This window comes from Osmia bicornis, chromosome 15 (assembly GCF_907164935.1).
Source record: "Osmia bicornis bicornis chromosome 15, iOsmBic2.1, whole genome shotgun sequence".
Lineage (NCBI taxonomy): Eukaryota > Metazoa > Arthropoda > Insecta > Hymenoptera > Megachilidae > Osmia > Osmia bicornis.
In genome coordinates, this window is record NC_060230.1 from 8,379,094 (window position 1) to 8,405,601 (window position 26,508).

The 26,508-nt window shown below is 39.5% G+C and overlaps 1 protein-coding gene across 8 annotated transcripts in view; it reads left to right on the forward strand.

Moving 5' to 3' along the window:
- The window catches only part of LOC114876493 (sodium/potassium-transporting ATPase subunit alpha), a 78,705-nt gene that overhangs the window by 48,607 nt on the left and 3,590 nt on the right, over nucleotides 1-26,508 (forward strand). For 3 of the 8 annotated variants that reach the window (XM_029188004.2, XM_029188007.2, XM_029188008.2), the window contains exons 2-7: nucleotides 14,738-14,818; nucleotides 15,354-15,479; nucleotides 16,116-17,841; nucleotides 17,933-18,169; nucleotides 18,738-19,039; nucleotides 24,996-25,090. In XM_029188004.2, the coding sequence (XP_029043837.1) occupies nucleotides 14,738-14,818; nucleotides 15,354-15,479; nucleotides 16,116-17,841; nucleotides 17,933-18,169; nucleotides 18,738-19,039; nucleotides 24,996-25,090 (2,567 nt within the window). Of the gene's footprint in view, nucleotides 1-14,737; nucleotides 14,819-15,353; nucleotides 15,480-16,115; nucleotides 17,842-17,932; nucleotides 18,170-18,737; nucleotides 19,040-19,307; nucleotides 19,403-20,295; nucleotides 20,391-24,995; nucleotides 25,091-26,508 lie in introns of all 8 variants that reach the window. The other 5 variants (XM_029188009.2, XM_029188010.2, XM_029188011.2 and 2 more) reach the window with 3 other exon arrangements.

Below are 26,508 nucleotides of genomic sequence, written 5' to 3' on the forward strand. Positions count from 1 at the left end.
ACACTGGGCGAAACATAAATAACACTCGGTGTCTCGAAGACTTTCAGGGACGGCCGGCCAAGAATAGACGAATATCCAATTTTAATCGCGGAACCTCTGCCCACTATTCCGCGGGCTTGATGAACTGCTCTGCAACAAATGTTGTTGAATTTTCAAACAATTTCTTATTCTAAATTTTTCTTTAATTAAAAATAGAATTTCGATAGTGATTGTCGGTAATCATTTGGAGGACATGATTTCAGTAAAATCATGAATGAAAAGTTACGAAATTTGATGAAATTCCAATCGAAAGATTAAACCAATAGATCTGATAATTGATTTATCGTCGTTTTTTCACGATATCGATATTGAGACGAATTTAATTAAACTCAGAGCAGTCTGAAAACAGCAGCGTTGATAGATTTAGCTTTCGCTAGATTCAATCGCGGAATCATGAATGAAAAGTTGGTTAATTCACGGTGAGCCAATTCAGAATTTTAAGCTAATAGATTGTACGATCAATTCGTGATGGATTTTCAAAGTTTCAAGCGCTAGTATGAATTTTATTGAAATTTGAACAGTTTGTAAATGACGGTGATTCAGTTGCAAATTCATGAATGAAAAGTTAGTCGAATCGAGTAGATCCAATTGAAGAAATCAAGTTAGTAGATCCTGTAGCTGATCTATCATAGATCCCGAGTAATCGAGAAGATCGCGTTTGCGTGAGGATCAAATTTGGTCGCGTCGATGGTTGCCGCGCGAAGACCGACTAGTGAACGTGCATGCGAGAAGACCCGTATCGAGACACGCAATCCAATTCCTTCAAGGTAAACGACGTTAGTGTGTATCTGTCTTCCTACGACGATTGCATTGCTTGTCCAGCATGCATTTTAAAAAATACTCGTGTGTCTAGGGCACTAGAAGCTCTAGAGGCAGCCCTGCATAAAAGTCAACATGGCGTCAAACTAACCTCAAAATATTCTGAAAACACCTCGATTTTTATACGCGTAACTTTTGAACGGATGAATTTCCAGAGTTAAAATTTGTATTTCTGAACTTTCCTCGTCGAGTATGATTAGAATATATAAAGAAAAGTAAATAATTTTGTCTGCCCAACAGTAAAGTTCATCCAAAATTGCTTGTACTCGTGGTTCTACTACTAGGGATGTTCGATTCCGATTCGATTCTTTAGAAAATCGATCTTTTGAATCGATTCTTTGGTATTCGATTTTCCCCAGAATCGATTCTTTCATGTAAGAATCGAAGGTCGATTTTTTGCCCTCTGGGGAATTAATTCTTGCTAAATCAGGAAAATAAAAGTGGCAATTCAGACATAATCGCAAAGTAAGAAGCAAGCTGTACAGGGGAATCACACACGTTATTAAAAATCCCTAGACCTAGTGAGCTATGGTCTCTCTCTGAACGCGGTATATGTGGTGATTCTTATAAATTCTCTTTTATTTTATATCGACTTTCTGCTTTCAAATTTTTAGAAGAATCGATTTTTCTGATCCATAAAAACACATTCACTCCTAAAAAAAGTATAAGAATAGTGATTAAAATATAAACAATGTGGAGCGCCTGCTTTTGGTGTAAGAGCACGAAATATAAAAAAATAAAAGATCGTTTCTTTACAATAATCGATGCCGCATAGAAGACTCGTATGGGATAGTCTGTTTACAAAAATGAAAATAAAAAAGAAAACAAAACAAGTCAATTTTTTTCAAATCGATTCTTTGGTTTCGATTTTTTAAAGGAATCGATTCTCTCATTCCGATTCAGAATCGATTCTTTCCGGCGAATCGAACATCCCTATTCTACACCGTCTGACCACGCGCTCAAGTTAAACGACCAGTCTCTCCCTCTTGACCCAATTCGCAAAACGTCCTGTGCTACACACACGTGACGTCACAGATCTCTCTTCTCTCTTCGCGTGTAATGCGTGAGGGTGCGTGCAAGGCCAGCCTCTTGCCATTCTCGGGCTCTAACCAGCTGATAGCCTCCTATCCTCGTCTCTGCGCTCCATGGTAACGATCGCTAAAATTATCCGAATCACAGACTACTTGGAAATTCTTTTAGAATTATTAGAAAATCTCAAGTTTGCGAATAGGGGTTATTTATTTCATCTTGCTAAGGGCTGCCAAATACAATACCCTCGTATTTTATTCATAATACGACCAGCTATGTTTCTCTAATAAGCTCGATCGATGCAAATTCGCCGCAAGTTGTTCGTTGAAACTTCGTTGCGCATATTAATTACCGTAATTGTGTTGCCGTTGCACGGGAACGTTGTCTGGGTTGGCGAACGCCTCCACGGGGACTGTGGCTCATCGAGTTTTCATTCACGGCATCGTTCGATGCGTTCAAACAATGCCTCCAACGGCAGACAACTTTGATTGACTCGCGAAAGATTCATCAACTTTTTTTTTCCAATTTGATACGTTTAATCGAATTAGCGTCACCGAACGGGAAATTGGAAATGGAACACGTTTGTTGCTTCCGGGAGCTTCCTTAGGGGATGTTTGAGTCAAGTGGATACCCTCTGGAGTTTTCAAACGATATTTCCTAATAGAAAAATATAATTTACCAAGTAATTTTTCTCCTTTTTAATATGCTCCAATAAATTATCAAATTAACAATTAAATTTATAGTTTTCCATTTTCTTTTCTGAAATATCCTTTTAAATAAATAAAAGTTCTCAGACATTCCATACGAATTTTTATCTCCAGGGGCTAGGAAATGCTCGAGATGCGATTCTCATTAGCCAAAGCTCCAGGCCGGATGTAATTGCGAATTAGTCGCGAAGCTGAAGCGAAAAAACGTGCGCGAAGAAAAGCAGCTCGTTCTCTTCTCGGTTACTTTCCTGCCGCTGCTTTTCAACGACCGGTGGAACCAGAATTCTCTGTTAATATTTCACGACGGCGTAGTTTGTGTGTTCACGCGATGAACGCGAAGCTCGAAGTTTCTCCAAATCGCCCTATTTTTATCTCCGGAATTTTCGTGGATTTTCTACTTCGACGCAGATTAACGGAGAGAAAGTTTTCCCTTTGCCCGTGGAAATTCTGTCGGCAGCTCGTTTGGCCAAGAAATTTGCCCGCCCCCTCGTTCCCTTCCGCTGAATTAATGATGAAACTTGGAAATTTCCGGAATCTAATATTTAAGATCCGTCGAGACACGCGGCCCCCTTACGCGTATCGAAAGCCAACGTTGGCCTCCGTGGAATGTCTGGGCGTAATTTTGCCGCGGTTTGCTCTAAAATATTCCTTTTAACTTATTATTAATCCACCTTAGAAAAATCAATGATTCTCAAATTGAATTATGAAGCCAGAAAAATTTCATCATTACTCGGAAGGAAAAAGCATGAAATATCCAAAGAGCAGACAATTTTCAGACGGTATTAACATAATATTAGGTAAACTCTGCTGAAACATCGAAGACGATAGAACCGAATGGACGGCGCGCCCCGTCTAGTCGGTTCTGAAGTACCGATCGAATGTTTTGCGCCAGCGTGTAACGCGATTCGTCCACGGAGGATTACTTTGCGTGGATGGGTAACACCGTTACACGAATCTTACGTCCGTGTGAACTGGTTACATATTCACCAGACGAACCGGAGATGGTGAATCTCCTATTAATGGGTCATTGGTTCGATGGTGTTAGCAGCTGGTTGCACGCCTGGGATTTCAGGGGTGCAGAAGCGGAAGGGATTGGAAGGTCGTTTGAGAGCTCTTTGGGTCGTGTGACCCCATAGAATTACCCGTGAAATGTTAAGTGTTCAATGAAACGTATTTCAGAGTGATTATTATATAAGAAAATGAGTCTAAACTGAAAAAATGGTCATTTTACAAAAATGTTCAACTCAACTTGATCGTTTGATATTTCGCTAATTGCAATTTTCGATCGACCACGCAGTCCAAGTAATTCTATTCTTGCCGCAAAGTGTCTCTCGTTAAACTAGACACCCATTTCTACCGTGACCATTTCGATTCACCGCCACTTTCATTTCGCCAAGTGTTTCCCTGGCCAATTCCCTTACACCGGCAAATTACTGGAAAAGAATAGCAACGATTTCAACGAATTTCCCAGAGGATAATGTAAGGATATCGAATGAAACTTTTTGTAAAATGATCGTGCTCTTCGAAACATCCAGAGAATGGTACATAGATGGAACATTGGTGGAAGATCAAAGAATGTCTATCTACAATGGAATAAATTTTTGTTGAAAAAGAAAAAATAGAGGAATGCCCGGATGACTGTGCGGGTGGGTGTTGAAAAGCCGTAAATTTCACAAACAACGGGAGAATGGTTGGTAACACTGGTTGCAGGACGTCAAAGAATGTCCCCATTAGGGTTGGCTGTTACACACCAGTGTACAGACACGAGGAAGAGCACATGCGAACGAGGACGAGAGTGCTCGCTGACCTGGTTGGCCGTGCTTCTGGCAGCCCTCGTCAGCGAGAAAAATAGGAAAGTCGTTAAAACGACGAACGAGAACGAGGAGAAATGAGACGGTATCCATTAAGGGGGCGAGAAGAGGAAGGAAAAGTCAGAATGGAATTTGTATTATTGAAGAAGCTGAAAGTTAAGAAAAAAGAAACGAGCTTTCTCCATCGAAAGTAATCATCTTGAAGTATAAAAATTAAGGGTGTGCGAGCCGAATTATACCGAGAAAGGGTTAACTGAGTATCTCTGTAGAGAATGTTGAAACAACGCATCGATCATAGTCTGTGCCTAGCAGACAGTATGGCACTCGAGAGAAACGAGGATGAAAATGGAAAATCCTGTGTTCGTTAGCTTTGTGTAACTTTATGATACTAGTATTGCGTGAACAAATTACCCGAACCATTAATCTTCGTTGGTTATGAAAAGATGAGACGAGAGGAGGCCGTCTTATATAATCCGATTAGCACTTTCATAATAGTGCACTTGAGTTACAGGAGAATGGTTCTCTATTGAGAAGAATCACTTTCTTATTGATACGTGTTCTCAAGTATCAAAGAAAATAAGTTATATACAGAAATGCTAAAAAAGAAGAAAGTTTAAATTAACCCACTGTCAGCACTCCAGTAAGGATAATTCTGATTCAGTTCCCTATTTTTCATGGATATCTACAGTTCAACTGCTGGTGGCAGCCATTTGGGCGTTATGAGCTAGGGGAGAATGTTCCTATGGGTAGCTTAATGGTCAGAGTAGTTGGGGCTCGAATCCAGGTCCAGCAATTCGATCAGTCAAATACGTCTCCCTCTACACAATCCCTCGATCATCCACACGTGTCATCAGAGAAAAGGAATCGCTACATCAAATCAATTCCAGTTAACCGAGTTTCACCAAGAGGTTAAGCAAAGTATCGTGCAGTTGAGTAGGATACAGAGAAAGAGGGGTACTCTGCCAACCGTGTAACCCTTTCAAAATTCCTTCATTTGATTTCTTCAAGACACACCGACACAATAGCATGTCCTTTTCCCTTCACGATTTTATGGAAACAGGGAACTTGTTAGGGTATCAAATCGAACGAATCTCTACTATCCAGATGATGCCTTAACACTTTCAAACCCAGCTGGGAAATATTACCCATTCCATAGGAGGTGCAGCAATCTTGGCAATTGTGTCAGAAACGGTATCCCTATGGAATGGAGATTACATCATAAGCAATCAGACCGTCGTTCCTTCCTAGATCTAACCTGGCATCGTACACCCATGGGTCGAGTAGCCGGGCACCCATCACGAACAGCAGGGTGCCCTATAAGACGTTCAGCCGCGCGTGTCCTCCACATATGTCTGCCACACGGTTTTCTCCGCGTTGTTGAAGCTACACGTAGACTTAGCCACACCGGAGTAGGTGGCCTGGTTGGGTATTGATCCGTGATGAGTGGTCGGTGGGTGTTGGGGTGGTTTAGGTCGCATGCGCATCTCCAGCTACGGCTCGCTCCTCATCGACCCGCGATGGCCAGTGAAAAAGGGAGAAACGGAAAGTGGAACGTCGCGTCGCGGGATGAGGCGGGGTAGTCGGGGGGTAGGTTTCTGGATCAGAATGGTACCGTACCATCGATGGAGTGGTTGTAACACCCCCCATCGACCTATGCATTTGTATAACAGCGAAATTTCTCTGTTACCTTATTTTCTATCTGTCCTTGTAACTTGAAGGGGTGCATTTTATAAAATACTCAGAATTTTTGGAAAATTTCTTTGTTTGTTAATGTAGTTGGAAAGGAATAATATAAATCAGAGTAATAGTATAAATAACAAAACGGAATGAAATGAAGATAGCTGATAGCTCGTCCCTGAACGATTGAAATCTTCGATTCAGACTTGGAGTCTGAAATGTAATTTTTCGATGTGCTTTCAAATGAGAACTCGCCCGATCGATTCTCCTCTAGACGACTGTAATCCCTTCAGGGTTTACGTGGGACGCCACAAGCGTCGCTGTCTAATGTATTCTCGTTGTTCCGTGGTCTACTGTCTCATAGTGAATAAATTGTTACAGGAGAAATAACAGCATTCAGCAGTAAATGCAAGCTGTTCTTATTTATGAGGCGTTAGTTCGCAGGAAATGCAAATTTTATTCCCAACTGTTTATTATGTATCGTGGTTCACTTTGTGGTTGCATATTTCCGGACGATTTTTGACATTCCAGATGAATTTTAATCACCCTCCTACACTCGCGATAAAATCAGGTTTCCGCGTCTTAATTTTGACGATATTAATATTAAAAGTGATTTAGAAACAAAATAATATCATTTTTAATTATTACATGTTATAAGATTTAGTATAAAACTAAGAAATTTGAATAATACATCAATTTCAGTTCAAATTTTACCGCGTAAACGTTTTCGCGCCAAGTGGAGGTGTCCCACGCAACTGGAACAGGGTGTACCTCCAAAACGGTCGGAAATAGAAAAAGATGTTATAAGTAAAAGTTAAATGGTATCAGACGGTGCATAATTTTATGCACTTTTATGCACCGGGGCATCAGAAAAATGCAATAACCCTTATTTTAAAAATGGAAACCTATGTGTTTGACTGCATCAATCGATGCAGTTAGTACTAACATACTTATGCCCTAAACTTATTCGTTAGGAAGTTATCGAAGCTAAAAATTTTCTAAATTATTTCTGTCTCTCGGCAACGCAACGGTTCCAGAGTACCTACGTTACAACAAGTGTTCGAACGGTCCTCCATTGCAGTCCAAGCACTTTTCCATCCGCTTCTTGACGTTGCTTCTTTCTGTAATTTTGGATCTTTCTTGCTGAATGCGTTGTTGGAGCTCCCTAAGATCCTAGCGAATGCACCCTATCGTTTAGAGATCCCTATAAAAAGAAGTCGAGGAGTGTAAGGTCCGGTGATCACGGTGGCCACAAGATCGGCCCTCGTGTACCAATCCACTTCGTTCCATAAATGTTATTTAAATATCTGGCAACTATCTGTGAATTGTGTGCTGGAGCACCGTCTTGTTGAAAGTACCTCATGCTTTGCCGATCACTCAGAGGAATCTCTGCATCGTGTAAGAGAACTGGCAGGTCGGATTCCAGAAAGTTTAAGTACATTTAAAAAAATGTGGACCGATAATCAATTTGTCAAAAATTCCACACCAAACATTTACGCTGTGTCGTATCTGATTGCTAGTGTTCCTCCTGAGGCGTGGGTTATCAACAGACCATGTATGTTCATTATGTCGATTGAACATCCCATTGTTTGTGAATGTCGTCTCGCCTGTCCAAAGAATTTGAAATACAAAATTCTCATTTTCCTGGATGCGCCGTAAAAAATATCGGCAACAGTTCGTTCTTCGGTCTTCGTCTCTAGATCACAATGTTTGCCCAACGGAAAACCGATAGGGATAAAAGTTCTGTGTTCTCAGAATGCGTTGAACCGAGGATTTGGAAATTCCACATCCTCTAGCCAAATTTCTCACAGACGAAATTGAACACAATCTTGAACGATTGGTTTCGACACGTCTCGTTTTGGTTTGTAGAAGGCGTAAATTGGACTTCAGTTTGTAAAAATACGAACGCGAGGGCTGTTCGAATTGGATTGGGATATGTCTCTCGATACAGCCTTGCAGCCTTAGTACCATTTTGATTGCATTTGCTAAACAAAATGAACATATCAACTGCTTCACTATTTGTAAATGCCATTGTTTACTGGATCGGCGAACGATCGTACACGGGCAATGAATAGTTACTGATAGAAGTCTTAATCTTACAATGACTAGTATTAGCAGCCGCTTCATGTTTACAAATATTGTAATGGAACATAACGTAGGTACTCCGGAACACTTGCCGAGAGACCGAAATAATTCAGAGAACCTTTAGCTTCGATAACTTCCTAACGAATAAGTTTAGGGCATAAGTATGTTAGTACTTTTATGTAGAGCACAAGAAACTGCATCGATTGGTGCAGTGAAAAATATGGGCCTTCATTTTTAAAAAGAGTGCAGTTGCATTTTTCTGATGCACCGATGCAAAAAAGTGCATAGAATTAGTTGCATTTAACTTTTAGTTATAACATCTTCTATTCTCAACCGTTTAAGAGGTACAGCCTGTTCCATTTGCGTGGGGCACCCTTATATGGGGCCTCCACCCACGCATCGTCAATCTTCTCGGGACCGCCCAAAGAGAAGAACGATAACCCGGCACATCCCCATATTTCCTCGGGAAACCTGATTTGGTCGCGAGTGCACGATGCTCGTTAACGACCCTTAGAACTCGCAGATTTACAGGTACAAATTCAATTTATATAGTTTGAATGGACCGTATTAATTAGGTTATTTAACAAAGTCCAGAATGGTTCATTAACAAACTTTTAACCCCGTAAAACAAGCTTTTTAACCAATTCCCTGTCACCGAAAGTTTGTAACAATGAAGTAAAGGTTTCACCCTTATCGACACCCCAATTTTTGCCAAAAAACTTCACCCTTCGGTTCATGAAAACGTAGTCAACTCGTCGATGAGGATCAAATTGGGTTAAGCATGGCTGACTTCGTTAGAATTTCTAGTTAACCAGTCGCAACCCTTCAAACTCTTCCGGATCCGCCTCTCCGACCCCCCTTTCCCTCCCCTTTCACGCAGCTGTGAAGGGTGGATCGTTGATGAAGGTGGAGGGGGTTAGTTATGCAACTCGATTAAACTCAGTTTGTCGCGTCTGCTTTAGGACGAAATTTTCGATTGTGTCTGTAGCATCCTCGAAAACTAGGCTGCTGTGGTTGGAAGGGGTTAAAATTCACCCCTTGTTTCGCGCGTTAACGAGAATGCAACGATATTGAGAAATTAAATTGTGGACTCAGTTGAGTGGTTGCAGTTTTCATAATTGATGTCTGATTGGATTTAGTAAATGAAAATGATTTATTTGAAGATCCTTGGGGGTTGTGGATGTACGTTTTGATTTCATATTTGATAATTATAAATTATGCATGAACTTGTACAAAATTAATTAATTAATTAATCCTGAAATTGCAATTTGGTTTCAAAATAGAAAAATTATTTGAAATAAAAAATAATAATTCTGTCATACTGTTCATGAAGAGAAAATGACTTAAATTAATTATAAAGTATCTCATTACTCTTAATTGATACAAATTGAAATTTTTTCTACCAGACGTCACAATTAAACGTGATCAATTCTCATCAGAGTTTCATGATCTTATCGCGCTAATTGCAATTGCCCTGTTTTTCATGAATAATTATGGTCAACAGAGTCGATCCCCCAGATACGCTTTCTTCTCGATAAAAAGCCCTGTTACCCTCGACCTTAATTCGACGATTACGATCCCCATCGCGATTGTCCACGATTCTTTGTTTCCTCCGGTAAATTCCAGATTACACCTGAAACGGGAGTAGGTTTTAGTCTTTAATTTTATAACGTCAGATGAGTCATTGAACTTTAAGACTAACCTTCGTTCGTCATTAAACGAATGGTGTGCCGGTTGATTCGTTAGTGAAACTCGCGGTCTTATCGTAACGTTTTCCTGCCCGACAACCACTTCCGGTCTGCACTCACGCGCGCCTCTCTGTTCACCGCGTCCGGCTCACACGTATACCTTTGTTAGGAGTATTTGCATTCAGTTAATATGCATCGTTATCTACAGCATTATTGAGTAGTAGCCGATAGTAGCGTATAGTATTGGAATTAGAGACATATGAACCTCATCAGGTTTATAATACTTTTATTCCTCTGCAATTAATTTAGAAAATTTTGAGTACTACTGTTTTATCAAAGTATTTCTACAGTATTTTTAGCGCCCACCATTTTTCCACAATTTTCCTATGGAATTCTAAGTGCCCTCCATTTTTCCACAGCATTCCTATAAAATTCTTAGTGCTCCAATTTTTCCACAATTTTCCTGTGGAATTTTCAGTGCCCCAATTTTTCCACAATTTTTCTATGGGATTCTAAGTGACCCCCTATTTTTCCACAGCATTCTTAGAAAATTCTCAGTACCCCATTTTTGCCTATTATTTTTACAAAATTCTCAGTGCCCCAATTTTTCTACAATTTTACTGTGGAATTCTCAGTGCCCTAATTTTTCCACAATTTTCTTATAAAATTCTTAATGCCCCAATTTTTCTACAATTTTACTGTGGAATTCTCAGTGCCCCAATTTTTCCACAATTTTTCTATGAAATTCTAGGTAACCCCCATGTTTACACAATTTTCTTGTGGTATTCTCAGTACCCCCCATTTTTCTACAATTTTACTGTGGAATTCTCAGTGCCCCAATTTTTCCACAATTTTCTTATAAAATTCTCAATGCCCCAATTTTTCTACAATTTTACTGTGGAATTCTCAGTGCCCCAATTTTTCCACAATTTTTCTATGAGATTCTAGGTAACACCCATGTTTACACAATTTTCTTGTGGTATTCTCAGTACCCCCCATTTTTCTACAATTTTCTTATGGAATTCTCAGTGCCCCAATTTTTCCACAATTTTCTTATAAAATTCTCAATGCCCCAATTTTTCCATATTATTTTTACAAAATTATCAGTGACTCCATTTTTCCATAACACACCCATAAAATTCTCAGCGCTTCTATCTTTTCACTCTGATCCACTCGTAACTGATACAGCACTCTATCATGAGTGACAAAAACAAGCGTTGTTATCACGTTACGGAAGATACTGGACAAATGACGAGATATCAATTTGTGGAAATAGAAACGTTGTCACTTAGAGAAGCGATGTCGTGTATCCAGAGAAGCTGAGCTCGTCGATCGATCAGGATTTGCCTGAATCGCAAAGGACTCGCCCAGTTCCTGTCGGTTTGCGATGGTTACCAGCAGCTTCATCGATCGACGTATCCTGGAGGACAGGCGTAATCCTGTTCCCCGTTCGTAGCTGTTTCTCCTCGCTTGTTGTAAACGATGGATTTATCCAGGGATACAATTGTCGTAGCGATCGGATTTACCTACCATTGTTTTCGTTGCGTAACTCTTGGGCTTTCGTCCTGGTTTGTTGGATTTGTTTCCATCTCACCGGGTACTGTTGGGATCGCACTCGAGGGTGGAGGAATTTTTTCTTTTATTTCCTCGAGGGGTTGTTCGGGGTGATTTACGGGCGTTTGAGGTATGTTCCTTGGAACGAAGATTTATCGGGGCAGATGTTGGAATAGAAATATTTCAAGCTTTCTGGAGATTTGAAAAATTATTAAAATTCTAAAGAATTCCGGTATCAAACCCTATCGTTAGAAAAAAGAACCACAATTCAGTATTGTAATTAAATTTATGATAATTGACATGTAATGAAATTTCTTTTGCTCTTATGAAGGGTTGCAAAAGGGGTAAATATTCCCAAATTAAATCTGGCTGCTTTAAACTCGCTGAATAATTTATGATAATTCAATATACCAATATGGATCATTGATTAAGATCCAACGTGTGTCAATTAATTGACGCGTTTGTCGGAATCGGTTCACGATTAGATAAAAATGAAAGAAGTTGACCGATCAAACTGTATCTCCTCTTGAAAATAATTGAACTTTCAAAATATTTATAACCATCATTTTCTAGATTATGATCGATACTTGAATTTTGAAGAAAATTTCTGTAGGACGGAAAAATTGATGTGCCAATGTTTGAGGGGTTAATTCAGTTAAGAGCGAGGAATGTGCACGCGCGAACACGCTCGCACTAAACGCGACAATTCCGCGACATTATTATCTCTCGTTGATCGTCACAGTGTGGCCTCTGGTCATTGAGGAAGCGCGACGATTATGCAATTTCGTTACGTACGCACCTCGCAGAACAACGCAAGTACACTCGCGATCAAATCAGGCTTACCAAGGAAAAATTGCTCATATCCCGAGTTCTCGTCCTTCCCCATTCCTGAGGAGAGTTCAAAGTTTCGCCTTATCACGTGCGAGTAAATTTTTACACAGAAAAATTTCAGTTTTATAACATTTAATAATTAAAAATTATATTATTTTCTCTCTAAATTACTTTAAATATTATTATCATTAAAATAACAATTTCGAGGATTCTTGCTTTCCCTATATGGCCATGGGAATGAGGAAACCTAATTTGATCGCGAGTGTACTATCAAACGGTGAGCAATCGATCAGATAAAAACGAGGATTTATCGGTAGGATTCGGTTGCCATCACACGGTGAGTCAAGTTTGACTGAACGTATCTGATAGAATCGAGCGTGTAATCGTTTTCCATTAACCGGTCAATTACAGTTACATGGTAGCGGAAGATCAGATAAAATAAAACGTCTATGTACCTGATTGCTATGGGGTAATGGATGAATTTCTAACGACAATTTGATTATTCGATTGAATTCAACTATTCCTGTGTTTCAAGATCAGAGGCAAATAACGAGATCGGTTAAAAAATCAGCACAAAAGGCATCCATTAAAATATCGGTCATACGCGGCGCATCGGGAGGGCATGACACAGCGCGCGCGGCTATCTGAAGCAATTTATTTGGACGGAACAAGAGCTGCCGTTGACATACAATGCTCGTTAAAATCGTTGACGAACAGAGCCGCGTGTACTTACCTTTGTGTCTGTATCATGTAGATCAATAGAGAGACATTTGTCGCGACGATCCCCCCCGGATCATCCAACATCAGTTTTTTCAGTCGATAATTTTCATAAACATTATTCTGTGATAAAGTACTCATTGTTAAGAAAAAAAGGTGGGCATTGAAAAGATTTTATTTGATTATCTTGCAGTATAGGTAGAAGGTCGTATCGTGGGTTGAATTGGAATAGATCGAAAAATTGGCGCGAAAAAATGTCTTTTCTTCGACGTCGAGAACCACTGGGTACGCGCCAATCTATTTCACTTATTTCCGCGACACGTTCGGGATTGCAATCACCGTTCCGTGTCGACGAGAGGTCGAGACAATTTACTGCACTGCGGCTAGCAAAATCTTCTCCTGCGACCACTGACAATTATCGCATCGCGCGCGCACACGTGCAGAACTCTAATCAATACGGGACGATTTATATGATCAGTCTTGCTACTGTAAGAAACTGAGAGTACCTAATAAAATATACATTGATCGTGATGTGTCACCTCTCGTGACATAATTTAATAATTAAGAGAACAATCTCGCCGAGGGTGACAGACACGCTAAAGCCGACCCTGGATATATTAATCAAGGCCAGATTAAAATTTCTGGGGGGTGTCAAACCTTCGAGGGATCCCTTGGTTGATAAATTTGGTAGAGAAATAAAAATTTATTCTAAATAAAATTAATTCTGTGGAGGGCGGACCATGGAGAGAGCCAGAATTGTAATTTAATTTTGTTTCTATCCTTAATAATTGGAACCTCCACTTCCACTATGGTGGTTAAGGTAGAAAATGGAATGTGTGTTGACGATTTGGTGTCCATCCAACCCCCTAAAAAACACGAGATAATCCAGTGGCGATCGATGAAGGGAGTTCATATATCTATTTCGTTGAAGTCGAGAGGGTTGCGACCCTCGTAAATTTTTGACTCGTCCTGTGTGTCGAGTCGCTAAGGCTTGAAGGATAGAAACGACCCCTTCGAGGCAGCAGCGTTCGCTGGTTGCTGTTAGTACGTCGTTTGCATGCGTTCAAACGCCGAGGAAAACGAGATTACGTCGGTTCCACGAGACAGTGAGGAAAATTCTCCTCACTGAAAATGGCTCGGTACATTTCAATTTGGACAAAACGCTGTCAATTGTCGAGGTGCTTCCCTGAATTTAAATATACGAACCGTGGAGAATAGAAATTGCCAATTGAATTTTATACAATTTTCTTTACTTAAGGAAAATGATATTATTAAAGTTCTAATTAATGTTAAATTTCATTCAAAATTAGTGGTAGGGTCAATTTCTTCTAAAAAAAAAGAAATGGTACTAACAATTTTTTAAACTGGGACTTTCTCCATGGTCCGCTGTCCGAAGGTTAATTGTGCCAAATATTCTCGTCGAAGGATTACTATCGATCACGGGACACCATTGAACGATTTCAACGACTGTGCTTCATTGAACCGACACCGGAAGTGGTCGTTATCCGAGGTCGCTCTTGAAAATTAGGCTTCAGCCTGTACCGTAAGCTCACGTGTACCATTCGCACAGCCCACGTGTTTCGGAGAGGTCGGCGAAAATGTTCATGGCCGATAATTATATCGAGAAAATGTACGATAGAACAATGGATCAATCATCATCGAATCGTCGAACTCTTTTTATTTATTTATTTATTTATTTTGTATCGTGTGGATTTATTTTTGTATTTTTTTTTCTTAACTCGTGTCATCTCATGTTTTTTTGTCATACATTTTTTTACAGCATGGCCGTTCAGATTCGTACAGGGTCGCCACGTTACCGAAAATTCGCGACGACAACAAAACAGCCGATGGGATGTACAAGGTATTATAGAAAAATTAGGACTTCCGGTTCTGTGGAAGCTACATTCTTACAGCTTTTTTGGGCTTACCTCGTCGGTGGTTCTTCTTCTCTCTTCTTCATCTTTTTCTTCGTATTTTCTAAACCAATATTTCTGAAGAATTTTCAGAACATTGTTTATAAATATTCGTCTGAATATTTCTATTATTTTCTATTTCTACTTCTTCTTTCGTACTAACCCGCACAGTATTTGGTGAATTTCTAACACAAACAACTAACATTAATTATTCCTGGTGCTGGATTAATATTGAACTGTGGTCTGATGGTCCAAACAGATGGTATTTCTAATTTTAATTATTACGTTTATTAAATGAAGGATTAATAAGGAACTCTGCTTTTCTAATATGTGGAAATGATTATTGGGGAGAATGGTGATGGGAACAAGAGTAATTTGTATGAAGTAATGATCACCTAAATCCTTAACTCTTTCATTCTCATTAACATTTTATTTTATTATTGTATGACTAATAAGCGATGGAATTTGCTTTTTGTCAAACAGTCGCGGCGGAAGAACCCAAAGCGGAGGACGGACAATTTAGATGACCTGAAGCAGGAGTTGGACATTGATTTCCACAAAATCACCCCCGAAGAACTGTATCAGAGATTTCAGACGCACCCCGAAAACGTAAGTAACAAGACAGTTATAGAATAAAATAAAAGAAAAGAAAGTACAGTGGTACCTCGGTATACGACCTTAATCCGTTCCTGATGTTTGGACTTGTACCAAATAGGACGTGTACCAAACCAACCTTTCCCATAAGAAGAAATGTAAAAATGATTAATCCGTTCTCATGTAAAAAAAACTCCTATTGATATTATACCTATATTAATAGGATTGTAAAATAATTTAAACAGCATTTAAACGATTTCCTAGAAGTTTATAAAAAACATTCACTAGATAAATGGCACCTAATGATAGATTCTAAAAACAAACCAAATGAAATAAATTTTATTGCCTCCCGTTTTGCGGTTATAGTTTGTTATACGATATCCTTACTTGTACGATCAGTCAGTTAATAATAATACATCAACTCCGAATATAATTGATTATTAATTTAATTTTTCCTCTGAGATAATTATTTAAAAATGATGCAAAATTCACAGAAAAAATGTATGTCGTATACCGGACAGAAGTCGTATAGCATACGTATACCGAGGTACCACTGTATATCGCTAATTTATAGAAAATGACCTGCGAAACAATGATCATTGAAAAATATCTTTTTCTGTGAAATGTTAACGTGTAAAAATATCGTTACAGGGCCTCAGTCATGCGAAGGCAAGGGAGAATCTGGAGAGGGATGGGCCAAACTCGTTAACGCCACCGAAACAGACACCGGAATGGGTGAAATTCTGCAAGAATCTTTTCGGTGGTTTCGCGTTGCTGTTATGGATCGGTGCGATCCTTTGCTTCATCGCGTACTCGATCCAGGCGACGACCAGCGAGGACCCGAACGACGACAATTTGTACCTGGGTATCGTGTTGGCGGCGGTGGTTATAGTTACGGGCATATTCTCGTATTACCAGGAGAGCAAATCAAGCAAAATCATGGAATCGTTCAAGAACATGGTACCGCAATTCGCGACGGTGATCAGAGAAGGCGAGAAACTGACATTGAGGGCGGAGGAATTGGTACTCGGCGACGTGGTCGAGGTGAAGTTCGGCGATCGTATACCGGCGGACATAAGGATCATCGAATCGCGTGGATTCAAAGTGGACAACTCATCGTTGACCGGTGAATCCGAACCACAGTCGAGGTCCCCCGAGTTCACGAACGAGAATCCGTTAGAAACGAAAAATCTCGCCTTCTTCTCGACGAATGCCGTTGAAGGCACGGCGAAGGGTGTGGTGATCTGCTGTGGCGATCAGACGGTAATGGGAAGGATTGCTGGCCTGGCATCCGGCCTTGACACCGGTGAAACGCCGATCGCTAAGGAGATACACCACTTTATCCATTTGATTACCGGCGTTGCAGTGTTCCTCGGTATAACCTTCTTCTTGATAGCGTTCATTCTCGGTTACCATTGGCTTGATGCGGTTATCTTCCTCATCGGTATCATCGTCGCCAACGTACCGGAAGGTTTGCTCGCTACCGTGACCGTGTGCCTGACCCTGACCGCGAAACGAATGGCCTCGAAGAATTGTCTGGTTAAGAATCTCGAGGCTGTCGAAACTTTAGGATCCACGTCGACCATTTGCTCGGACAAAACTGGCACACTGACGCAGAACCGGATGACCGTTGCCCATATGTGGTTCGACAACCAGATCATCGAGGCTGACACAACGGAGGATCAGTCTGGATTACAATACGACCGTACCAGCCCCGGCTTCAAAGCGTTGGCCAAGATTGCTACACTCTGTAATCGTGCCGAGTTCAAACCTGGCCAAGAGAAACAACCGATCCTACAGAGACAGGTGAACGGTGACGCGTCCGAGGCTGCTCTGTTGAAGTGCATGGAACTGGCGTTAGGAGACGTGATGGGTATCAGGAAACGCAACAAGAAGGTCTGCGAGATTCCGTTCAACTCTACCAACAAATACCAGGTGTCCATCCACGAGTCCGACAATCCAGATGACCCCAGACACCTGCTTGTAATGAAGGGTGCCCCGGAGAGAATTCTCGACCGATGCTCCACCATATTCATCGGTGGAAAGGAGAAAGTTCTGGACGAGGAGATGAAGGAAGCCTTCAACAATGCTTACCTCGAGCTAGGCGGTCTTGGCGAACGTGTACTCGGCTTCTGTGACTTCACGCTGCCGTCCGATAAGTTCCCGATCGGCTACAAGTTCAACTGCGACGATCCCAACTTCCCGCTCGAAGCACTCCGTTTCGTGGGCCTCATGTCTATGATCGACCCGCCCAGGGCTGCGGTACCCGACGCGGTCGCCAAATGCCGTTCAGCCGGTATCAAGGTGATCATGGTTACCGGCGATCACCCGATCACTGCCAAAGCCATTGCCAAATCCGTCGGCATCATCTCTGAAGGTTAGCTTCATTTCTAAATAATCCTTATTCGATCGTATCTTCAGTTGGACATGAACTTATCCTAAATTGCTTCGTGTTTCTTTCTGTTCAGGTAACGAGACTATCGAGGACATTGCTCAACGGTTGAACATCCCAGTGTCCGAAGTGAATCCCCGCGAGGCCAAGGCCGCCGTGATTCACGGAACTGAACTCAGGGAACTGAATTCCGACCAACTGGACGAGATTCTCAGGTACCACACCGAAATTGTGTTCGCCCGTACCTCGCCACAGCAGAAGCTCATCATCGTCGAAGGCTGTCAACGAATGGGTGCTATCGTCGCCGTAACTGGTACGTTGTTTGTCTTCTTAAAAACACTTGGAACCTTTATAATTATCATACGAAGGTTGAAATTCTTGTCAGAATAATGGTAATCTCCTGAAAACGTTCATTATATAGCTTTATATCCATGCTACACTTGTCTAGGGTTTCAACAGACATGCAAATAAGAACTTTATTTGTTATGAGAACACCTGCAGCGTTAATTAAGCAAACAAGATTTTATTTATAAGTACCGATCCATCATCTGACCTACAATCCTCTTATTAGATTGATATAAACTCCATTTCAGAAGGCACCAATTTGTACATGTTTAAATGCAAACACAGGAATCTTCAAGTTTATGTAAAACTCACTTCACAGATTCATTTAATTAGCATGGTACTCGTGCACTATAACAAGAGACGGTATGTTCAATCATACGTTATATTCTTCTACTATCCTCTGCTTATTGTAGTTCAGTAGAATCGTTTCCCCCCAAAGTACCCAGAGCCAGGATTGACGATAGACAAATAGACGCTAAACAGTAGATTAGGAGACACGGGGAATATATTGTTAAGAGATTGAACAAACATTCCAGGTGATGGTGTGAACGATTCGCCCGCGCTGAAGAAGGCCGACATCGGTGTAGCCATGGGTATCGCTGGTTCGGACGTGTCGAAACAAGCAGCCGACATGATCCTGCTCGACGACAACTTCGCCTCGATCGTGACCGGTGTCGAAGAGGGTCGTCTGATCTTCGACAACCTGAAGAAGTCAATCGCTTACACCCTGACCTCGAACATCCCCGAGATCTCACCCTTCCTGGCGTTTATCCTTTGCGATATACCTCTGCCACTCGGTACCGTCACTATTCTCTGCATCGACTTGGGAACTGACATGGTGAGTAACATACCGTCGTCTATCCTTCACTCGTTTCCACTTGGAAACGAGGGAAACACGAAGAGAAGCCACAGAATCCAACGAATCTTCAAGGAAATCCTCAAACTATCTTGAACAGGACATCTTGAGGAGTCGTTGAGATTCTTCTTCTGTAATCAAAGTTTTTCAGCGATGTTTAATACGTTGTACCTTCTTGTGTCACCTTCGCCGAGTTGATCTTTATAGGCTGGTTGGATATTTAAGGATGAAATATGTGATGGTTTATCAGGTGCCTGCCATATCTCTGGCGTACGAGCACGCCGAATCGGACATCATGAAAAGGCAGCCTCGCGATCCCAGCAGGGACAACCTCGTCAACGAAAGGTTCTTTTTGTCGACAGATTTCTGTAGTCCGCAGTTTGCCTAGGCTAGATAGCTCCAGTATCGCCAGATCACTTAATAGGAAGTACCCCTGATTGGAAGCTAGAGTTGCTGATCCACTTATGTATCTGAAATATGTATTTTACTTAGGTCACCTCTGGAAGCCAGATTAATCTAAACGTTATGAATTTTTCAATGCACGAGTATCTTGATTCTTGCCACTCTGTGTCGTAATCAAAGTAGATAAATGGATCGTTTAATGAAGAAGTGTCTATAGAGTCAGGACACTCGTGACACTGAATATTATACAGAGTTTTTCCAGCTAAGAAGCCAGTCTCAGATGACCCAGGAGATCCCAACGAAGGCACACCCTTAGTATCATCCCCTCGACAATCCTTTGACGCCTTCCGCCTTATCGATCCACACGATTTAGTTTTCTCAGTTGATTTGTTTGCTTACCTTTCTACGTTCTCATCGCACGATGCTCACCGGTCGCAATACGTTTCCTTCTTGTCAAATATGACTTGGTACAGTGAGTATGGGGAAGCATATTAACCCTGGTACATTAAGATGATGGGAAGAGGCTACCTGTAGAATTACTATAGTGAGCAAGATTTTCCTGTTACCCTTAGTGCACCTTATTGCTTACTGTAATAAAAATTGTAATCTAGAGTTAAATCGGTAGAATGGGGTATAGTAATTTTACTCTAGCCTTCTCCCATCTCTATAGAGCTAGGGCTAGTATGTTTCACTACTTGCTCTACCAATTTTAATAGAAAATTTCTGGACGTAAAAGCGGTCAGCATCGTTTATCACGCAATCACCACGAACGATACTCACGATTTTAATTATGTGTTGGCGTTGTTACTGAGAGCCTGTTGATAATGTGACATCAGGTGCCAGCCATCTCACTTGCCTACGAGGAGGCAGAGAGCGATATTATGAAGCGACATCCACGAAACCCGTTCACTGACAAGCTAGTTAACGAAAGGTAACACATCAACAACATAAACTGAGCCTTGACAAAGAAAACTATATCTACACCGATTGATAATTATATTTTTATATTGGTCAGAAAGAGTAATCGGTGACACGATTTCTTTTTCATTCTCAAAGCATTGATAGTTGGATTGAAAAATTTCTTAAGTAATTATATTAATATTGATACAATAATTGACTTGGAGAATGAAATTAAAACGGTCGCTCGATCGCTCTCTTCTTTTATTACCTGTCTATATTGGTCGTTACACACTTCTTACTTACACTTCCTATTGGTTAATATTGTATAGTAGCTAGTTCATTCTGTCTCTCGTATGACTTATAGTACTCGTTTTCGATAACACTAAAATACTATAATGAAAAATTCGGAAAAAAAAGAAACAGATTCACGTGACTCCGATCTGTCTTTCTATTTTTCTTATTCTCTTTCTTGAACGAGGAACACCCGAACGTTATAAAGGTGACTCGACGATTCGTGTGCAAATTAATCCCTAGCCTAACTCGTCCGTGCTAATTGTCCGTTTCGACGGTTTGTTTATTAACCGGTTTTGTTGTTTCATGTCGTCGTACGTGTTTGTTTGTTCGTATTGGTGGTGAAGAATCTTACCAGCGAAAACCTTCCCCCCTGCTTGAATACATTTTTTATTCCAACGATGGTTGTTTTGCATTTGAATACCGAATCGTGTCCATCGATCCCCCCTCTGTGATACGGAAATTCTTCTGTCGCACGTGTGCTTTCGTACCAGAAAAAGTCGCAAACAAACGAAATCTTCGTCTGTCTGTTTTATTGTTATTTTTTTTTTTTTTTATATATATATAATTTTCCTCGGTTTTGTTGCTTTCGACCGGTTCGATCGTACGCCAAAGGCCTGGGTTTAATTTGTTTTCGATGGCTTCCGGTTTCCCGGACGACTGTACTAACAAATGTATAAGGTAACGGAATGGGCTGTGCACGCCGGTGTTAACACCTCGGGGCATCTGGTGATTGGGTATCATTTTTACATACTCTAATTTTATTTATTTCTTCCTTTTGAGCTTCTCTGTTCAGAATCTTTTTTATACATATATTTAACGGTGTCTTCGCTCGACAGCCCGATTTGCACTCGCTCTAAGCTGGATCGTGATCTTGATCGGTGATCCTCGCTCGTCCACGATTCAGAGACTGGCTTTTATCGGAAGAAACTTTGTAAAAAATTGTATAAATTTTATTTGGTCAAATAACGAAGAAACGATGAGGATAGGAGGATAATTCTGCAAGCTTGGAATCAATGGCTGACTACATATGGTTCTTTCTACTGTGATAATAAATTATATTAAAATTCAAATTATCAAGTATATGGTCGGTTAATTATTAAATTGAAATTTTCAATCTAGTTCCTTACTCGTTAATAAAATAACGGTTTTATAGTAAGTTTTGAATTTGAAATTAATTGAACCAATAAAAATTTCATACACATTGCAGTAATTAAATTCATGAAATCTATTAAAATTTCATTATTTCCTTAATATAAATTATAATGTGACACGTTTCAATGAATCGTAGGACGAGCAATCACCAAAGTTTCTATCTCTCTTTCTCTCGAAGGTTTTCCCTGTTCCTCTAATTACAAAATAAAATGAGCAATTGCCAATGAAGCGTTCGCTTTCGTGACGATGATCCTCGCTTGTAATTAGTGTTTCGTTTACGTCAAAGGTAAGCCGATCTCTTTCAAATCTTTCACCTCTCTATCTTTCTATCTCTATTCACTTTTTCCTTTCTATCTATCAGCTTTTATTCTCTGAATTTCTCTTCCCGCCTTATTTTTTACTCCTCAAAAGAAAGAAATCGTCTCTTAATCGTCGATCGATCGTCCGCCATGTTGGCTCAATGGGGAAACAACAAACAGGAAGTTGAGTACCAACAAACGTATCTCTTTCTCTTTTTTACGCTCCTGCTAGCGGATAGTCCTCCACTTTTCAACCCCCTGCCCCCTCTCTTTTTTTTTAAATCTCGTTTCTTCACCGCACTGCCTTTTGGTTCTGCCCGGAAGTTGCACAGGTGACACACCGAGTAATCGAGGATCTTTTTTACCATTGTTTCCGGTTCTAAGGATCTCTTATTATTCTTGGACGATGAAACAGTCTCTCCTCTCGGCATCATGGTTAAAAAATAATTAAGGAAAGGACAATTTTACACGAGTTAACACGCCAACTATTCGAATCTCGCTTAGATCGATGCAGAGTACAATTTCAATTTATTATTGACGTTGTTGTTATTGTAGTTTAAATATATTGAGAGTAGCTTCAATATTACAGTTATGCATCGAGCGATTTTCGAAACGTTTTTTATTTTATTTCGAGTCATTGTGGCGAGTGTTTTTGAACGAATTTCATTAATATTTAATATTACTAGTGTTTTATTAAGTGTAATATTAAAATTTGAGATTTTGTGAAAATTCGATACGACTTCCACGAAAATCAAGGATTAATTAGTTTCAATTAATAAAACGTCGATCAATGACACTCACTTTGAAGGATAATTAGTTCAATTTCAATTTAACTTTTATACATGTCGTTTACATAGATCAATATTGTCGTCTATATATTTATCATTCATCCCCATGCTAATTACCACCCACCATCAGTCTCATCATTATCATCGTTATTATTAATCACTGGCCTAGTTTCATCAGTATAATTAGTAACTCTCATCGTCGTATCGATCCTTACCTATCCTCTCATCGGATATTCGTAGTATCTTTTTTCAAACATCCTCTCTCACTATTTTTTCATTGAAAAAAAAAAATTGTTACACACACCAGCGTTTTAATTACTGGACTAGCGACAAAGAGATTATTTTTACTTTCTTCGTATACTGTTCTTTATAATTCTACTATCACAGCTGCTGCTGCTACTGTTATTATACTTAATGGTTTAATTTCTTTCTTCTTCATCGCCATCAATATGGTTATAATTAACTAGAGCTGGTTCCTAGGGCTAGTATTTTATAGTAAAAATTCAGCAGTTTATTTAAAATTTAATTAATTTCATAGAATAATTTTGAAAAATATTTAAACTTGGGGCCAGGGGTATCAGTGCCCTTTTTGTCTGATGCTAGGGACCGCTCTGTAATTAACCACCATTGCGTAACAAGGGAATGAAAAGAAAAAAAAAAATGCTAATGAAACAGAAATAGTGTGGAGAAAGGAAAAGAATGAGCAAGCAAGCAACGATACGATAATATGGCACCTTTCTTACATTTCTCTTCTTTTTTTTGTCATTTCTAGGCGTGTCATGAATTCCTCTTTGCAGTTCTTTTGGTTTCCCCTTTTTTAATACTTTACAGTCCTGTCACATTTTATTCTGTAATGCGCTGCCTACCGCCGCTGCCTTCTACCACTTCTGCGACTGGCAACCTTTCTAACGGCCGCTGTGAACGACTGAGCGAGACGTTCTCTCTTTTTTTTTTTTCTTTTTCTGTTTTCCCTTTGAATTTCACGATAACAGCGTGCGAATTAAAACGTGTCTGTCGCTGTTGCGGGGAATTTTCATGGGTACATGTGGATATGGTGTAACAAGGGAGGAATAAAGGTTCTCTGTCGTGTTCCCTCCTGCGGCAGACAGAGTTTGCAAAAAATATTTCAAGAATTTTTTATTAATGAAAACAGAATAATTTACAGAAATTTTCCAAAGTGATTAGAAGAATTAAACAAATTCTTTCTGTGGAGGAGGGAACAAGATTAACCCATTAATTCCCAGAGCTTTATTTTTTATTATTAAAAAAGAATATTAATATAAAAATAAAAAAAGTGATTAAGATTTGCAGTTCTGGGTGTTAATGGTTTAAAGATACTAACAGAAATGAAGCTTGCATCGTGTACAGAGTGCAGGAAAGGGCGAGGAATTCTGAAATAGTGCTCGATGATTAATTCTTATTTAACCCTTTCATTATTATTGGCATTAACCCTTTCGATACTGTTGACGCCTGAAATCTCACATGGGTATTGCAAATTTACTATCTGCTGTTCTGCCATAACGAAAGGGTTAAATCATAGATAAACAAGTTTCATCGAACATTCACTTTTGATCAATGAATAATGAAAAGCGATTGATGCTTTGACACATTAAATGCCATGCCTCGGTTACAACTATTTAGAATACAGTAATTTCAATTTTTCACTTGCTATTCTATCTACTATTAATACTTTCTATTTTTCTTTCTTTTGATGTATTCCATTTTTGCCCCCCCATGGCATTCAAAGTGTTGACAAATTTCAGGATCTTCCTTTCAATCAGCTTCGAATTCGGTGAAAGTATATTTTTCAATAAAATATTTAAAAACAAAGAAAGGAAGAGGGATTTAAAAATAATAGAAAAATTGATCGGTCATTATTCTTCGTCTCTTTCGCTGTTTACTTCTGTACAAATACTGATTTTGTAAATATATGTAAATATGGCTACGTGTATTTCTATATTATTATTATTATTATTATTATTATTATTGTTATTATTATTATTGTTATTATTATTATTATTATTATTATTACTATTATTATATACTTGTAACGGTGTACGGGGTGCTTGGCACACATATTTTCTAATCAATGGTGGATGGCAGGTGCCGGCCATCTCGCTAGCTTACGAGGCACCGGAGTCGGACATAATGAAACGGCAGCCCCGCGATCCTTACAGAGACAATCTTGTCAACCGAAGGTGGGTCTCAAAACTACCCACCAGAGAAACCAATTTTACCCTAGAACTACCATGCACTTATTCAATTACCCAATCGCAGACAAACAATAGATACACGACACACGAGGCACTTTAAGGGTGGCCAAATTCAATCAGTTAATTGTTATTATTATTTTTTAAATTATAAAAGATACTGAAATCAAACTTAAATTATTTCTATTTCTTTATCCATAGTAATTTATTAGAGTTTATCTTCTTTAGAAAATATTCAAGGTATATTCCTAAGAAATGCAATAAATTTTTTATTCATTTAATTTTTTCAGTAAATATTCATATCTTTTCTTTTATTGTTTAAATTTCAATAACTTGAACGAAATTTGGCCATTCCAGCACGCCACACATGATTGTTTTTACACACTTAATCGTCAGAGTGTCTACTGAAATTTCGGTGCCGTACATTTTTTTTCTGAATTACAGATCTCTCTGTTTCTGTCTATCTTTCTCTCATTGTCTCCATGGTCACTCGCTTGATCTTTGTTTTACTGCACGCGACAATGATGAAAATGTCTTTTTATCGTTATCAATGTGCGCACTATCGTTTGCACTTGTTCGTCGAGAACACGGCAAAGCAAATATTGATACCATCGATAGGTATCGAGTAAATATGAATATTCCCGGCATGGTGTCCAATTAGGGGTGATTCGGGTTGTAAGAAGCTCGTGATTTCGAGTACCCGTACACCCCTAACACAAACCCGAGAGATTTGTCACAGGGATGTTTTAATTAGAGGTAGAGAAAAGAGTACTTTCCAATAATCTCGACTCAAATCCTACATTTCTAGATTTAAAGTTTCCAAATTTCTCAATTTCCCTCTTACTAAATTTCTATATTTCTAATTTTCTAAATTTCCAAATTTTCTATTAGTTGAGCAGAGGTAATGGAAAGTTATTGAATAAAAAAGAAAGAAGTTGACACTCTACGTTTTCCCAGACAAAATAAAAAAAAAAAAATACACGTCTTTAGATAACTAGTTAATTAGTGATAGCACAGCAAGTACTGGGTGCGGCAAAATTCTAGACAAGATTGACTGCTTGCGAAGAGATAAGTTGAAATTATAGAATGAATCTTTTTCTCAATTTATTCTATAATCGAAATTTCTCTTTGCAATAAGCATCATAATTCGTGTCGCAAATTTTGCCACAGCCTGTTTAAATAGAAGATAGACAGCGTTGGGAATGCCGAATGCTTTCTAGTCACCACTTAGAGTCTCTCTGGGACAGCGAAATTAACCGAAGGACTGCGCCTAACAATTTGGCCCCTGTTTTTGCAGCTTTGCGATACGTTATTATCTTACGTGTTTAGAGAAGCCGTTGCACCCACCACGTACATACATGTCTGCGAGAAATATAAAGCAAAGCTGAAACTAGAGGTATCGTGTG